At 49.4% G+C, this 15,658-nt stretch overlaps 1 protein-coding gene across 2 annotated transcripts in view; it reads right to left on the bottom strand.

Annotated features, from left to right (window-relative positions):
- eno1a (enolase 1a, (alpha)) overlaps nucleotides 1-15,658 on the bottom strand; it is a 34,990-nt gene that overhangs the window by 5,870 nt on the left and 13,462 nt on the right. Inside the window, exons 3-6 of one of the 2 annotated variants that reach the window (XM_055891259.1) lie at nucleotides 4,998-5,093; nucleotides 2,664-2,722; nucleotides 1,601-1,670; nucleotides 1,213-1,346 (exon numbers count right to left, since the gene is read on the bottom strand). In XM_055891259.1, the coding sequence (XP_055747234.1) occupies nucleotides 1,213-1,346; nucleotides 1,601-1,670; nucleotides 2,664-2,722; nucleotides 4,998-5,093 (359 nt within the window). Of the gene's footprint in view, nucleotides 1-1,212; nucleotides 1,347-1,600; nucleotides 1,671-2,157; nucleotides 2,217-2,663; nucleotides 2,723-4,997; nucleotides 5,094-15,658 lie in introns of both variants that reach the window. The other variant, XM_055891257.1, reaches the window with a different exon arrangement.

The following is a 15,658-nucleotide window of genomic DNA, read 5'->3' as shown; positions in this document are numbered from 1 at the left end:
CACATTAGTAAACGCAGACTTAATGGGGACTGGGAGGATGCCGATTAATGGGGACTGGGAGGATGCCGATTAATGGGGACTGGGAGGATGCCGATTAATGGGGACTGGGAGGATGCCGATTAATGGGGACTGGGAGGATGCCGATTAATGGGGACTGGGAGGATGCCGATTAATGGGGACTGGGAGGATGCCGATTAATGGGGACTGGGAGGATGCCGATTAATGGGGACTGGGAGGATGCCGATTAATGGGGACTGGGAGGATGCCGATTAATGGGGACTGGGAGGATGCCGATTAATGGGGACTGGGAGGATGCCGATTAATGGGGACTGGGAGGATGCCGATTAATGGGGACTGGGAGGATGCCGATTAATGGGGACTGGGAGGATGCCGATTAATGGGGACTGGGAGGATGCCGATTAATGGGGACTGGGAGGATGCCGATTAATGGGGACTGGGAGGATGCCGATTAATGGGGACTGGGAGGATGCCGATTAATGGGGACTGGGAGGATGCCGATTAATGGGGACTGGGAGGATGCCGATTAATGGGGACTGGGAGGATGCCGATTAATGGGGACTGGGAGGATGCCGATTAATGGGGACTGGGAGGATGCCGATTAATGGGGACTGGGAGGATGCCGATTAATGGGGACTGGGAGGATGCCGATTAATGGGGACTGGGAGGATGCCGATTAATGGGGACTGGGAGGATGCCGATTAATGGGGACTGGGAGGATGCCGATTAATGGGGACTGGGAGGATGCCGATTAATGGGGACTGGGAGGATGCCGATTAATGGGGACTGGGAGGATGCCGATTAATGGGGACTGGGAGGATGCCGATTAATGGGGACTGGGAGGATGCCGATTAATGGGGACTGGGAGGATGCCGATTAATGGGGACTGGGAGGATGCCGATTAATGGGGACTGGGAGGATGCCGATTAATGGGGACTGGGAGGATGCCGATTAATGGGGACTGGGAGGATGCCGATTAATGGGGACTGGGAGGATGCCGATTAATGGGGACTGGGAGGATGCCGATTAATGGGGACTGGGAGGATGCCGATTAATGGGGACTGGGAGGATGCCGATTAATGGGGACTGGGAGGATGCCGATTAATGGGACTGGGAGAATGACGTTAAACTTAATGGGAACTGGTAGGATGACGTTAAACTTAATGGGAACTGGTAGGATGATGATAAACTTACGGGGACGGGGAGGATGACATTGGGATTGCCAGCGAGGTCAGCGATGTGACGGTAAAGGGGGACGCCTTTCTCAGCAGCACCGGCCTTGCACACAGCCAGGGACACGCCCAGGATGGCGTTGGCACCAAACTTAGCTGAGGGGGGGAACAGAAAACGAAGAGCCCATAAAACAAACAATTTCTGCCTTTTTTCCTCATTTTCCTAAATTGTTGATTTGGGCTGTATTCTAGTTGACTGCTGTTCTTTTTGTTTGCAGAGGGACTACAGAAGTTAACATGACATGTCTGTACCTGCATTGAAGCCTATTACACTGGAATGCACTGCCTTCACTGTACACTCTCAACTCTATGCTAAAATTCCATATACCAACAAAAGGAAAGTAACCTACACTTGTTCTCTGTGCCATCCATGTCCAGCATCAGCTTGTCAACCTTCTCCTGCTCCAGGACGTTGACATTCTGAACAACAACAGGACAGACAGACACAGAACAACACGCCGGTCATTAGAGATATGGGAGGGAACTGACAGACAAAAAGGTTAGTTCAAAGTTCAAACAGGTTAGCTCAAAACACCCGTCTCGAAGGACGTTTAGGTTCACTAGTACACACTACACACTGCATCTTGAGGTGCTACTAGCCAGCTTAGGTAAATTACCTGAGACCTCTGGTCACTGAGGTGAGTACAGTGTTGTGTACATACCAATAGTAACATCTTACAGATAAGTTCAACAGACCAAGAGGATGTATTGTATCTAGCAAACTCCATGGGGTAAAGAAGAACTCTAAACGGAACTTGAAGTGACGTTTCTTCTCTTACACGCTGACGTCATTGTACTCAGTCAGGATTGTTCATAGCTGCTCTGTGTCATACTGTACATTCTATGCAACACTGACTTGACACTAGCACGACATGCAGAATGTTAGTCAAACAGTAAATGTTCCTACCTGCCGTACAAGTGCAGGTGCAATAGTTTTATTGATATGATCAACAGCTTTTGAGACACCTGCAGAGGGACAAGCAGAGCGTCACGACCCAGGGAGAAGTAGACCATGCAAGAGCAGCAGGCATTACTAGACGATCACAGAGCAAGATCTCATTAATATTATCTGCTGTGGTGGCAGCAACTAGGCTGGTTAAACAAACATCAAGTGGAATGATCTACTATTGGGATCATGGGGTAATCACAGAAATAGAATGACAATATGGCCGCCGGCCGGTCCACCCATCCCGGGAACGTTGACTTAAAAGAATGTCCCTTCTAGTCATTATATTTTTATGGCCGTAAAAACGATTTAGAAAATCTGTGATCGTCTGTGAATGCCTGCCACAGAGGTTAGTTAGTTGTCAAATCATGGCAAACCCACTCGAAAGTCATGCTTTCATCATCAACCAGTTAATTTCTGTGTCATCTCTGTCTTACTCCTGTTGCTCCACCACACTGTGTATTTACCTGGTTACACAGAGCTGGGGCCAAGAACTCATTAATATGTTTAACAGCCCTTTTCACCCCTGACAGAGGAGGAGAGAAGGATGAAGCGTCAGAGAAAAGAATGATGAAGAACGAAGGAAAGAAAGACAAATGTAATGGAAACATGGTATAGAGTGAGCTGTGTACTAGCCTGGTCCCAGATATGTCTGTGCTATCTTGCCAACTCCTATGGTTATTACCACGCCAACCACACGAGCTGGCCATACAACACAACGAGATCTAGGACCAGGCTAGAGTACGTGGACATTGGAAATGAAAGCAAACATTGGAAACTAGCTATGTCAACGATACATTCTAAGATTAGTATGTTGCTAAAGTCCCCTTCAAAATACAGTGCCTATAGCCTAGTGAAAAGTCTACACATACCTAGCACAGTCTTCACATATAATTTTAAGGCAATACAATCTAAAAAGGGATTTGAAACATTTGAAAGTGAAAGAAAGTTATAGAAACATTTCCAAATTAATAAATAAGTAACATGTCTTGATGTCATCACACCCCTGTGTTAATACCTGACGGAAGCACCTTTGGCAGCTATTACAGCTGTAAACCATTTTGAATAAGATTCTACCAAGTAGAAAGAGGAGGAAGGAAAGCTCTACTAAGGTACACAATAGTACATATTGGTAGATAGGTGCTCTTTTGTAAAAGGGGTAAATTGGTCATCAAAAAGAAAATTGTACTCCCTGACGAAGGACATGCAGCTGAAACACGGCGGTTTTTAAAACCTTGTTTCTATTGAACATGCCATACAAATAAAGGCATTTTAATTAAGTTTAGATTTTTTTTGCAACTTTATAAAAAAGAAAAAGCAGAAATACCTTATTTACATAATTATTTAGACCCTTTGCTATGAGACTAGAAAATTAAGCTCATAATTATTCTTGAGATGTTTCTACAACTTGATTGGAGACCACCTGTGGTAAATTCAATTGATTGGACATGATTTGGAAAGGCACACACCTGTCTATATAAGGTCCCACAGTTGTCAGAGCAAAAGACAAAGCCATGAGGTAAAATTAATTGTCTGTAGGGTACCAAAAAATGTCTGCGGCATTGAAGGTCCCCAAGAACACAGTGGCCTCCATCATGCTGAAATGGAAGAAGTTTGGAACCACCAAGACTCTTCCTAGAGCTGCCCGTCCGGACAAACTGAGCAATCGGTTGTGAAGGGCCTTGGTCAGGGAGGTGACTAAGAACCCGATGGTCACTCTGACAGAGATCCAGAGTTCCTCTGTGGAGATGGGAGAACCTTCCAGAAGGACAACCATCTCTGCAGCACTCCACCAATCAGGCCTTTATGGGAGAGCGGCCAGGTGGAAGCCACTCCTCAGTAAAAGGCACATAACAGCCCACTTGGAGTTTGCCAAAAGGCACCTAAAGGACTCTCAGACCATGAGAAACAAGATTCTCTGGTCTGATGAAACCAAGATTGAACTCTTTGGCCTGAATACCAAGCGTCACATCTGGAGGAAACCTGACACCATCCCTACAGTGAAGCATGGTGGTGGCAGCATCATGCTGTGGGGATGTTTTTCAGTGGCAGGGACTGGGAGACCAGTTACCTTCGGGGGGAAAGATGAACGGAGAAAAGTACAGAGAGATCCTTGATGAAAACCTGCTCCAGAGAACTCAGGACATCTGACTGGGGTGAAGGTTCACCTTCCAACAGGACAACGATCCTAAGTACACAGCCAAGACAACACAAGAGTGGCTTCAGGGCAAGTCTCTGAGTGGCCCAGCCAGAGCCAAGACTTGAACCCGATCGAACATCTCTGGAGAGACCTGAAAATAGCTGTGCAGCGACGCTCCCCATCCAACCTGATAGAGCTTGAGAGGATCTGCAGAGAAACTCCCCAAATACAGGTGTGCCAAGCTTGTAGTGTCATACCCAAGAAGACTCGAGGCTGTAATCTCTGCCAAAGGTGCTTCAACAATGTACTGAGTAAAGAGTTATGTAAATTTGAAATTTCGTATTTTTATTTTTATACATTTGCAAAAAATGTATAAAAACTTGTTTTTGCTTTGGCATTGGGTGTTGTGTGTAGATTGATGAGGGAAAAACATGATTTATAAGGTTGTAACGTAACAAAATGTGGAAAAAGTCAAGGGGTCTGAATACTTTCCAAATGCACTGTATATGAATTGTTTTAATTTTAAGGCAGCAAAATGTGAAGACTGTGCAAGGGGTGTGTAGACCTTCACTATGCACTGTAAATGACTAGTAACTAGCTAGTCCAATCAGAACAGGGAGTGTTACTAGCTAGTCCAAGCAGAAGAGGGAGTTGTGCGTACCTTTGCCCAGGTAGCGCGTCTTATCGTTGTCACGGAGCTCCAGAGCTTCATAGATACCAGTAGAGGCACCGCTGGGGACTGCAGCCCTGAACAGACCTGGAGAACACAGAATAAGAGAGGATGTAATGAGTCTAATCAATTTCATCTGAGGAAGAAAGAGAGGATGTAATGAGTCTATTTCATCTCTATTTACTGACATACTGTAGGATGAAACCTGAAGACAGAAGTGAACCATGTGGTAGAACATCACAAACTATGTAGTTCTGTCCTTGACCTGTTCTTGTCTATTGATGTTTTGTATTGTGTAATTCTGTATTAAGTTTCATGTTTTGTGTGGAACCCCAGGAAGAGTAGCTGCTGCTTTTGCAACAGCTGATGGGGATCCTAATAAAATACCAAATACCAAATCAGGTCCGGTATCCACAAACTGATCTGAAACCAGGTCCGGTAGCCACAAACTGATCTGAAACCAGGTCCGGTAGCCACAAACTGATCTGAAACCAGGTCCGGTAGCCACAAACTGATCTGAAACCAGGTCCGGTAGCCACAAACTGATCTGAAACCAGGTCCGGTATCCACAAACTGATCTGAAACCAGGTCCGGTATCCACAAACTGATCTGAAACCAGGTCCGGTATCCACAAACTGATCTGAAACCAGGTCCGGTATCCACAAACTGATCTGAAACCAGGTCCGGTATCCACAAACTGATCTGAAACTAGGTCCGGTATTCACAAAGTGTTGCAGAGTAATAGTGCTGACCTAGGATCAGTTTTGTCTTTTAAACCATAATGAATGAGAGGGGGGACCTGATCCTAGATCAGCACTCTAATTCTGAGACACTTTGTAAATATGGGCCTAGACTACATCCAATCCAGTTCCTAACACATTGACTGATCCAGACGACATTACCGATCCAGTTCCTAACACATTGACTGATCCAGACGACATTACCGATCCAGTTCCTAACACATTGACTGATCCAGACGACATTACCGATCCAGTTCCTAACACATTGACTGATCCAGACGACATCACCGATCCAGTTCCTAACACATTGACTGATCCAGACGACATCACCGATCCAGTTCCTAACACATTGACTGATCCAGACGACATTACCGATCCAGTTCCTAACACATTGACTGATCCAGACGACATTACCGATCCAGTTCCTAACACATTGACTGATCCAGACGACATTACCGATCCAGTTCCTAACACATTGACTGATCCAGACGACATTACCGATCCAGTTCCTAACACATTGACTGGTCCAGACGATGTCTCCAGGATGCGACTGCTGTCTCAGCCTCAGGCACACACCAAGGGCAGACATTTTGGATTCAACCATGTGAAGAAAGATAGTGGATATGCACATTTGATTCTAACTGCTCATAGGAGACACACAGAGAGATTTAGACCATAAATTCAGGATTACCAAATCATCTGGAAATGAGATATGGGATGCTTGATATAGCCTAGCACAAAATCCCAATAAACCTACTCTGATTGATTGATTGAGTCTTAGTGACTTGTTTTCAAGTCAACTTCAATCAAAACAGCAATACAAAGCATGCAACATATTGCATTTTGGTCACATGCAATCTCCACAGACAAACATTGGCAGTAGAATGGCATTACTGAAGAGCTCAATGACTTTCAACGTGGCACCGTCATAGGATGCCACCTTTCCAACAAGTCAGTTTGCAAAATTTCTGCCCTGCTAGAGCTGCCCTGGTCAACAGTAAGTGCTGTTATTGTGAAGTGGAAATGTCTAGGAGCAACAACGGCTCAGTTGCTAAGTGGTAGGCCACACAATCTCACAGGACAGGACCGTTGGGTGCTGAAGCGCGTAAAGAATATCTGTCCTCGGTTGCAACACTCACTACCGAGTTCCAAACTGGCTCTGGAAGAAACGTCAGCACAGTAACTGTTCGTTGGGAGCTTAATGAAATGGGTTTCCATGGCCGAGCAGCCGCACACAAGCCTAAGATCACCATGCGCACTGCCAAGCGTCAGCTGGAGTGGTGTAAAGCTTCCGCCATTTACTCTGGAGCAGTGGAAACGCGTTCTCTGGAGTGATGAATCACACTTCACTATCTGGCAGATGGACGGACGAACGAATGAGGGTTTGGCGGATGCCAGGAGAACGCTACCTGCCCCAATGCATAGTCCCAGCTGTAAAGTTTGGTGGAGGAGGAATAATGGTCTGGGGCTGTTTTTCATGGTTCTAGGCCCCTTAGTTCCAGTGATGGGAAATCTTAACGCTACAGCATACAATGACATTTTAGATGATTCTGTGCTTTCAACTTTATGGCAACAGTTTGGGGAAGGCCCTTTCCTGTTCCAGCATAACAATACCCCCGTGCACAAAGCATACAGAAACGGTTTGTTGAGATCGGTGTGGAAGAACTTGAATGGCCTGCACAGAGCCCTGACCTCAACCCCATCGAACACATTTTGGAATGAATTGGAACGCCGATTTCACCCTTTAAACCGAGAATAATACTGCAGTAAGTTCATCTTTTGAACTCGTAGGTATCTTTTTATATCATAGGCCTACATTCCGTTAGATACCTTTGTCTACCTACTAATAGCCAAATATGGCTTTTTTTTTTTTGTTGTTGTTGTTGTTGTTAGAAAACCCATCAATCAGAGGATGTGAAAGTCACTTTCACCCCAGAGGATTCCTACTGGATCTGAAAATAGAAACGGAAACAAAAGACGATATAGAGAAAGTAATTCAAGCCCCTTTATGTTATATATCAGAGACACGTTACATCTGGCTGCCCTTCTGCTCCAACAATACCCTTTTTATACAGCAGCAGACAACACAAATTGTGCATCCCAAATGCCACCCTATTTCCTATTCCCTAATCCCTAGATCAGTGTTTCCCAACTCTGATCTAGGCACTCGAGTACCACCAATAGTACATCTTTATTTTTGTGGCTATGGACAAGTACACCTGATTCTACTTGTCAACGAAATCATCAAATCCTTGACAAGTAGAATCAGGTGTTTTTGTCTGGGGGCTACAACAAAAATGTGAACAGTTGGGGGTCGGACTGTTGGGGGTACTGGAGTCGGACTGTTGGGGGTACTGGAGTCGGACTGTTGGGGGTACTGGAGTCGGACTGTTGGGGGTACTGGAGTCGGACTGTTGGGGGTACTGGAGTCGGACTGTTGGGGGTACTGGAGTCGGACTGTTGGGGGTACTGGAGTCGGACTGTTGGGGGTACTGGAGTCGGACTGTTGGGGGTACTGGAGTCGGACTGTTGGGGGTACTGGAGTCGGACTGTTGGGGGTACTGGAGTCGGACTGTTGGGGGTACTGGAGTCGGACTGTTGGGGGTACTGGAGTCGGACTGTTGGGGGTACTGGAGTCGGACTGTTGGGGGTACTGGAGTCGGACTGTTGGGGGTACTGGAGTCGGACTGTTGGGGGTACTGGAGTCGGACTGTTGGGGGTACTGGAGTCGGACTGTTGGGGGTACTGGAGTCGGACTGTTGGGGGTACTGGAGTCGGACTGTTGGGGGTACTGGAGTCGGACTGTTGGGGGTACTGGAGTCGGACTGTTGGGGGTACTGGAGTCGGACTGTTGGGGGTACTGGAGTCGGACTGTTGGGGGTACTGGAGTCGGACTGTTGGGGGTACTGGAGTCGGACTGTTGGGGGTACTGGAGTCGGACTGTTGGGGGTACTGGAGTCGGACTGTTGGGGGTACTGGAGTCGGACTGTTGGGGGTACTGGAGTCGGACTGTTGGGGGTACTGGAGTCGGACTGTTGGGGGTACTGGAGTCGGACTGTTGGGGGTACTGGAGTCGGACTGTTGGGGGTACTGGAGTCGGACTGTTGGGGGTACTGGAGTCGGACTGTTGGGGGTACTGGAGTCGGACTGTTGGGGGTACTGGAGTCGGACTGTTGGGGGTACTGGAGTCGGACTGTTGGGGGTACTGGAGTCGGACTGTTGGGGGTACTGGAGTCGGACTGTTGGGGGTACTGGAGTCGGACTGTTGGGGGTACTGGAGTCGGACTGTTGGGGGTACTGGAGTCGGACTGTTGGGGGTACTGGAGTCGGACTGTTGGGGGTACTGGAGTCGGACTGTTGGGGGTACTGGAGTCGGACTGTTGGGGGTACTGGAGTCGGACTGTTGGGGGTACTGGAGTCGGACTGTTGGGGGTACTGGAGTCGGACTGTTGGGGGTACTGGAGTCGGACTGTTGGGGGTACTGGAGTCGGACTGTTGGGGGTACTGGAGTCGGACTGTTGGGGGTACTGGAGTCGGACTGTTGGGGGTACTGGAGTCGGACTGTTGGGGGTACTGGAGTCGGACTGTTGGGGGTACTGGAGTCGGACTGTTGGGGGTACTGGAGTCGGACTGTTGGGGGTACTGGAGTCGGACTGTTGGGGGTACTGGAGTCGGACTGTTGGGGGTACTGGAGTCGGACTGTTGGGGGTACTGGAGTCGGACTGTTGGGGGTACTGGAGTCGGACTGTTGGGGGTACTGGAGTCGGACTGTTGGGGGTACTGGAGTCGGACTGTTGGGGGTACTGGAGTCGGACTGTTGGGGGTACTGGAGTCGGACTGTTGGGGGTACTGGAGTCGGACTGTTGGGGGTACTGGAGTCGGACTGTTGGGGGTACTGGAGTCGGACTGTTGGGGGTACTGGAGTCGGACTGTTGGGGGTACTGGAGTCGGACTGTTGGGGGTACTGGAGTCGGACTGTTGGGGGTACTGGAGTCGGACTGTTGGGGGTACTGGAGTCGGACTGTTGGGGGTACTGGAGTCGGACTGTTGGGGGTACTGGAGTCGGACTGTTGGGGGTACTGGAGTCGGACTGTTGGGGGTACTGGAGTCGGACTGTTGGGGGTACTGGAGTCGGACTGTTGGGGGTACTGGAGTCGGACTGTTGGGGGTACTGGAGTCGGACTGTTGGGGGTACTGGAGTCGGACTGTTGGGGGTACTGGAGTCGGACTGTTGGGGGTACTGGAGTCGGACTGTTGGGGGTACTGGAGTCGGACTGTTGGGGGTACTGGAGTCGGACTGTTGGGGGTACTGGAGTCGGACTGTTGGGGGTACTGGAGTCGGACTGTTGGGGGTACTGGAGTCGGACTGTTGGGGGTACTGGAGTCGGACTGTTGGGGGTACTGGAGTCGGACTGTTGGGGGTACTGGAGTCGGACTGTTGGGGGTACTGGAGTCGGACTGTTGGGGGTACTGGAGTCGGACTGTTGGGGGTACTGGAGTCGGACTGTTGGGGGTACTGGAGTCGGACTGTTGGGGGTACTGGAGTCGGACTGTTGGGGGTACTGGAGTCGGACTGTTGGGGGTACTGGAGTCGGACTGTTGGGGGTACTGGAGTCGGACTGTTGGGGGTACTGGAGTCGGACTGTTGGGGGTACTGGAGTCGGACTGTTGGGGGTACTGGAGTCGGACTGTTGGGGGTACTGGAGTCGGACTGTTGGGGGTACTGGAGTCGGACTGTTGGGGGTACTGGAGTCGGACTGTTGGGGGTACTGGAGTCGGACTGTTGGGGGTACTGGAGTCGGACTGTTGGGGGTACTGGAGTCGGACTGTTGGGGGTACTGGAGTCGGACTGTTGGGGGTACTGGAGTCGGACTGTTAGGGGTACTGGAGTCGGACTGTTAGGGGTACTGGAGTCGGACTGTTAGGGGTACTGGAGGAATGGAGTTGGACTCAGGGTGATGATGTCCCATAGGGATTTTCTAGAATCTCTATGTCCCTAGTTGTACCACGTGTGATAGCACTGCAGCAATGGCAGCTTCCTCTGTGTTATTACTCTTTCATTCATCCCTCCCATTCACTTTTCCCCCATGGATTTGACCCTATCACAAAACATGTCAGTATACAGGTGTTGACCTTTCCATCACTTATAATGTGGAATGTTCCGGAATGAATGTTACTTATTGCTCACGTATACCCTTTAAATCATACAGTATATAATTGGAAAGCAGCTATCCATCAAGCACATCTTCAGGAATGTTCAGATAAAACACAACTTTGACCTTCGACCTCTAGGATACATATCATAATTACCTGTATAAATTGCTTCAAAAAGGGAAACCCTGATAGATTTTAAACGTTGTTTTACAAATGGTTCTGAAAGGTCATGACATCACCTTTCATATAATATATAATATAAATCAACTTTGAAAGCACCAGCTATAACTATGGTTTATAGATAGCCCAACTGACATTGGAATGATGGAAGTTTAGTCATAGAATTCAACTTTACAGTACTGTGTGTGTGTGTCAAACGGTTCCCCTTTTCACTACGTAGTACACTACTTTTGACCAGGGATCATAGGGGTACACTTAAAGTAATCGTGCTAAAGTAGTGGCATTTGGGAAACAGCCTGGTTTGGGTTTTCTGTTTTCCAGCGGTGACAGATTGGAAATGGAGGGATAGAACTTGATGATGGTCTCCTAAACGACTTCCCTCACAATGAAGAACGTAATAAAATACGTGACATTACAGGATTTAATTCAGCTTCTTGCCTTCACCTGATTTTATATCTTTGGGTGTGATAAGAAGTATTTTGCTGTGTGTACTCCCTAGTTTAATGATTAACTCTTAACAGATAAATATTTAAATAAATAGTTTCATTTACTATCTAAGTAAACGTGCTCTATGTCTATTCCAGTGTCGATGTGCAAATGGAAACCTACATAGCGGCACTGATTTCTCAACATCTCTGAAAGAGAACCACAAAATAACCACCGTTGGCTACATTGTTTCGGCAACAGATTGCTACATTTCATATTCTGTACACCCTAGTACTAACTGGCAGCCAGCAACTGGTAGTTGACCACACTGCATACCATCGAATGGCAAGCAAACAATAGTGAACTGTCTTCACCTATTAAAAATGGTAGAGAAAGGTGTGGCAGAGTATTTCAGTAGTGAGAAAACACTTATATAAGCTGCACCTTGACTTCCTTTCCTCTCCCCCAGACTCACTCACTGCCATTTCTAAATGTCACTCTGTGTGCTACAAATACATGTTGAAACGTGTCACTCTGATCTTAAAGGGATAGCGCGAGATTTTGACAATCAAGCAATTTTTCTACTCACCTCGAGTCAAAATGAACCCATTTGTATGTCTCTGCGTACAGTTTGAAGAAGTGGAAGGTCGTTTTGCGAGCCATTGCTAACTAGCGTTAGCACAATGACTGAAAGTATATGGGAACAGCTAGCAGTCATTGCGCTAACGTTAGTTGACAACTTCCTTCAAACTGCACCGCAGAGACATTAAAATAGTATCCATGAATTCATCTGACTCTGGGTAAGTAGAAAAAGGGCTTAATTGCTCAAATCTCGGAACTATCCCATTCAAATGTTTTGCTGCTAAAGGAACACAGGGGAAACACTGATTCTACTGTATGTGTCTCAGTATGACCAACATTTACCAGAAGGAACCATTACAGTAACATAGAAGAGCTGGCCAAGCAGTGAACCATTACAGTAACATAGTAGAGCTGTCCAAGCAGTGAACCATTACAGTAACATAGTAGAGCTGTCCAAACAGTGAACCATTACAGTAACATAGTAGAACTGTCCAAGCAGTGTACCATTACAGTAACATAGTAGAGCTGGCCAAGCAGTGTACCATTACAGTAACATAGTAGAGCTGTCCAAACAGTGTACCATTACAGTAACATAGTAGAGCTGTCCAAGCAGTGAACCATTACAGTAACATAGTAGAGCTGTCCAAACAGTGTACCATTACAGTAACATAGTAGAGCTGTCCAAACAGTGTACCATTACAGTAACATAGTAGAGCTGTCCAAGCAGTGAACCATTACAGTAACATAGTAGAGCTGTCCAAGCAGTGAACCATTACAGTAACATAGTAGAGCTGTCCAAGCAGTGAACCATTACAGTAACATAGTAGAGCTGTCCAAGCAGTGTACCATTACAGTAACATAGTAGAGCTGTCCAAGCAGTGAACCATTACAGTAACATAGTAGAACTGTCCAAGCAGTGAACCATTACAGTAACATAGTAGAGCTGTCCAAACAGTGTACCATTACAGTAACATAGTAGAGCTGTCCAAGCAGTGAACCATTACAGTAACATAGAAGAGCTGTCCAAGCAGTGAACCATTACAGTAACATAGAAGAGCTGGCCAAGGAGTGTACCATTACAGTAACATAGAAGAGCTGTCCAAGCAGTGTACCATTACAGTAACATAGAAGAGCTGGCCAAGCAGTGAACCATTACAGTAACATAGAAGAGCTGGCCAAGCAGTGAACCATTACAGTAACATAGTAGAGCTGTCCAAACAGTGAACCATTACAGTAACATAGTAGAACTGTCCAAGCAGTGTACCATTACAGTAACATAGTAGAGCTGTCCAAGCAGTGAACCATTACAGTAACATAGAAGAGCTGTCCAAGCAGTGAACCATTACAGTAACATAGTAGAACTGTCCAAGCAGTGTACCATTACAGTAACATAGAACTGTCCAAGCAGTGTACCATTACAGTAACATAGTAGAGCTGTCCAAGCAGTGTACCATTACAGACAGTAGCTATTTTCACTCCCCCAAAACAATCTGATCTGCTAGCTCTCTCTAGTAGGTTGTAGGATGTACAGTAGGCTACCCTTACCCTGGAGCTAACTCCCTCTGCCAGTCGGAGAGGGACTAGCCTGGAGCCATCTCCCTCTGCCAGTCGGAGAGGGACTAGCCTGGAGCCATCTCCCTCTGCCAGTCGGAGAGGGACTAGCCTGGAGCCAACTCCCTCTGCCAGTCGGAGAGGGACTAGCCTGGAGCCAACTCCCTCTGCCAGTCGGAGAGGGACTAGCCTGGAGCCAACTCCCTCTGCCAGTCGGAGAGGGACTAGCCTGGAGCCAACTCCCTCTGCCAGTCGGAGAGGGACTAGCCTGGAGCCAACTCCCTCTGCCAGTCGGAGAGGGACTAGCCTGGAGCCAACTCCCTCTGCCAGTCGGAGAGGGACTAGCCTGGAGCCAACTCCCTCTGCCAGTCGGAGAGGGACTAGCCTGGAGCCAACTCCCTCTGCCAGTCGGAGAGGGACTAGCCTGGAGCCAACTCCCTCTGCCAGTCGGAGAGGGACTAGCCTGGAGCCAACTCCCTCTGCCAGTCGGAGAGGGACTAGCCTGGAGCCAACTCCCTCTGCCAGTCGGAGAGGGACTAGCCTGGAGCCAACTCCCTCTGCCAGTCGGAGAGGGACTAGCCTGGAGCCAACTCCCTCTGCCAGTCGGAGAGGGACTAGCCTGGAGCCAACTCCCTCTGCCAGTCGGAGAGGGACTAGCCTGGAGCCAACTCCCTCTGCCAGTCGGAGAGGGACTAGCCTGGAGCCAACTCCCTCTGCCAGTCGGAGAGGGACTAGCCTGGAGCCAACTCCCTCTGCCAGTCGGAGAGGGACTAGCCTGGAGCCAACTCCCTCTGCCAGTCGGAGAGGGACTAGCCTGGAGCCAACTCCCTCTGCCAGTCGGAGAGGGACTAGCCTGGAGCCAACTCCCTCTGCCAGTCGGAGAGGGACTAGCCTGGAGCCAACTCCCTCTGCCAGTCGGAGAGGGACTAGCCTGGAGCCAACTCCCTCTGCCAGTCGGAGAGGGACTAGCCTGGAGCCAACTCCCTCTGCCAGTCGGAGAGGGACTAGCCTGGAGCCAACTCCCTCTGCCAGTCGGAGAGGGACTAGCCTGGAGCCAACTCCCTCTGCCAGTCGGAGAGGGACTAGCCTGGAGCCAACTCCCTCTGCCAGTCGGAGAGGGACTAGCCTGGAGCCAACTCCCTCTGCCAGTCGGAGAGGGACTAGCCTGGAGCCAACTCCCTCTGCCAGTCGGAGAGGGACTAGCCTGGAGCCAACTCCCTCTGCCAGTCGGAGAGGGACTAGCCTGGAGCCAACTCCCTCTGCCAGTCGGAGAGGGACTAGCCTGGAGCCAACTCCCTCTGCCAGTCGGAGAGGGACTAGCCTGGAGCCAACTCCCTCTGCCAGTCGGAGAGGGACTAGCCTGGAGCCAACTCCCTCTGCCAGTCGGAGAGGGACTAGCCTGGAGCCAACTCCCTCTGCCAGTCGGAGAGGGACTAGCCTGGAGCCAACTCCCTCTGCCAGTCGGAGAGGGACTAGCCTGGAGCCAACTCCCTCTGCCAGTCGGAGAGGGACTAGCCTGGAGCCAACTCCCTCTGCCAGTCGGAGAGGGACTAGCCTGGAGCCAACTCCCTCTGCCAGTCGGAGAGGGACTAGCCTGGAGCCAACTCCCTCTGCCAGTCGGAGAGGGACTAGCCTGGAGCCAACTCCCTCTGCCAGTCGGAGAGGGACTAGCCTGGAGCCAACTCCCTCTGCCAGTCGGAGAGGGACTAGCCTGGAGCCAACTCCCTCTGCCAGTCGGAGAGGGACTAGCCTGGAGCCAACTCCCTCTGCCAGTCGGAGAGGGACTAGCCTGGAGCCAACTCCCTCTGCCAGTCGGAGAGGGACTAGCCTGGAGCCAACTCCCTCTGCCAGTCGGAGAGGGACTAGCCTGGAGCCAACTCCCTCTGCCAGTCGGAGAGGGACTAGCCTGGAGCCAACTCCCTCTGCCAGTCGGAGAGGGACTAGCCTGGAGCCAACTCCCTCTGCCAGTCGGAGAGGGACTAGCCTGGAGCCAACTCCCTCTGCCAGTCGGAGAGGGAC

Source organism: Salvelinus fontinalis, chromosome 31 (genome assembly GCF_029448725.1).
Source record: "Salvelinus fontinalis isolate EN_2023a chromosome 31, ASM2944872v1, whole genome shotgun sequence".
Taxonomy (NCBI): Eukaryota; Metazoa; Chordata; class Actinopteri; order Salmoniformes; family Salmonidae; genus Salvelinus; species Salvelinus fontinalis.
This window is presented reverse-complemented; position numbering and strand designations above follow the sequence as displayed.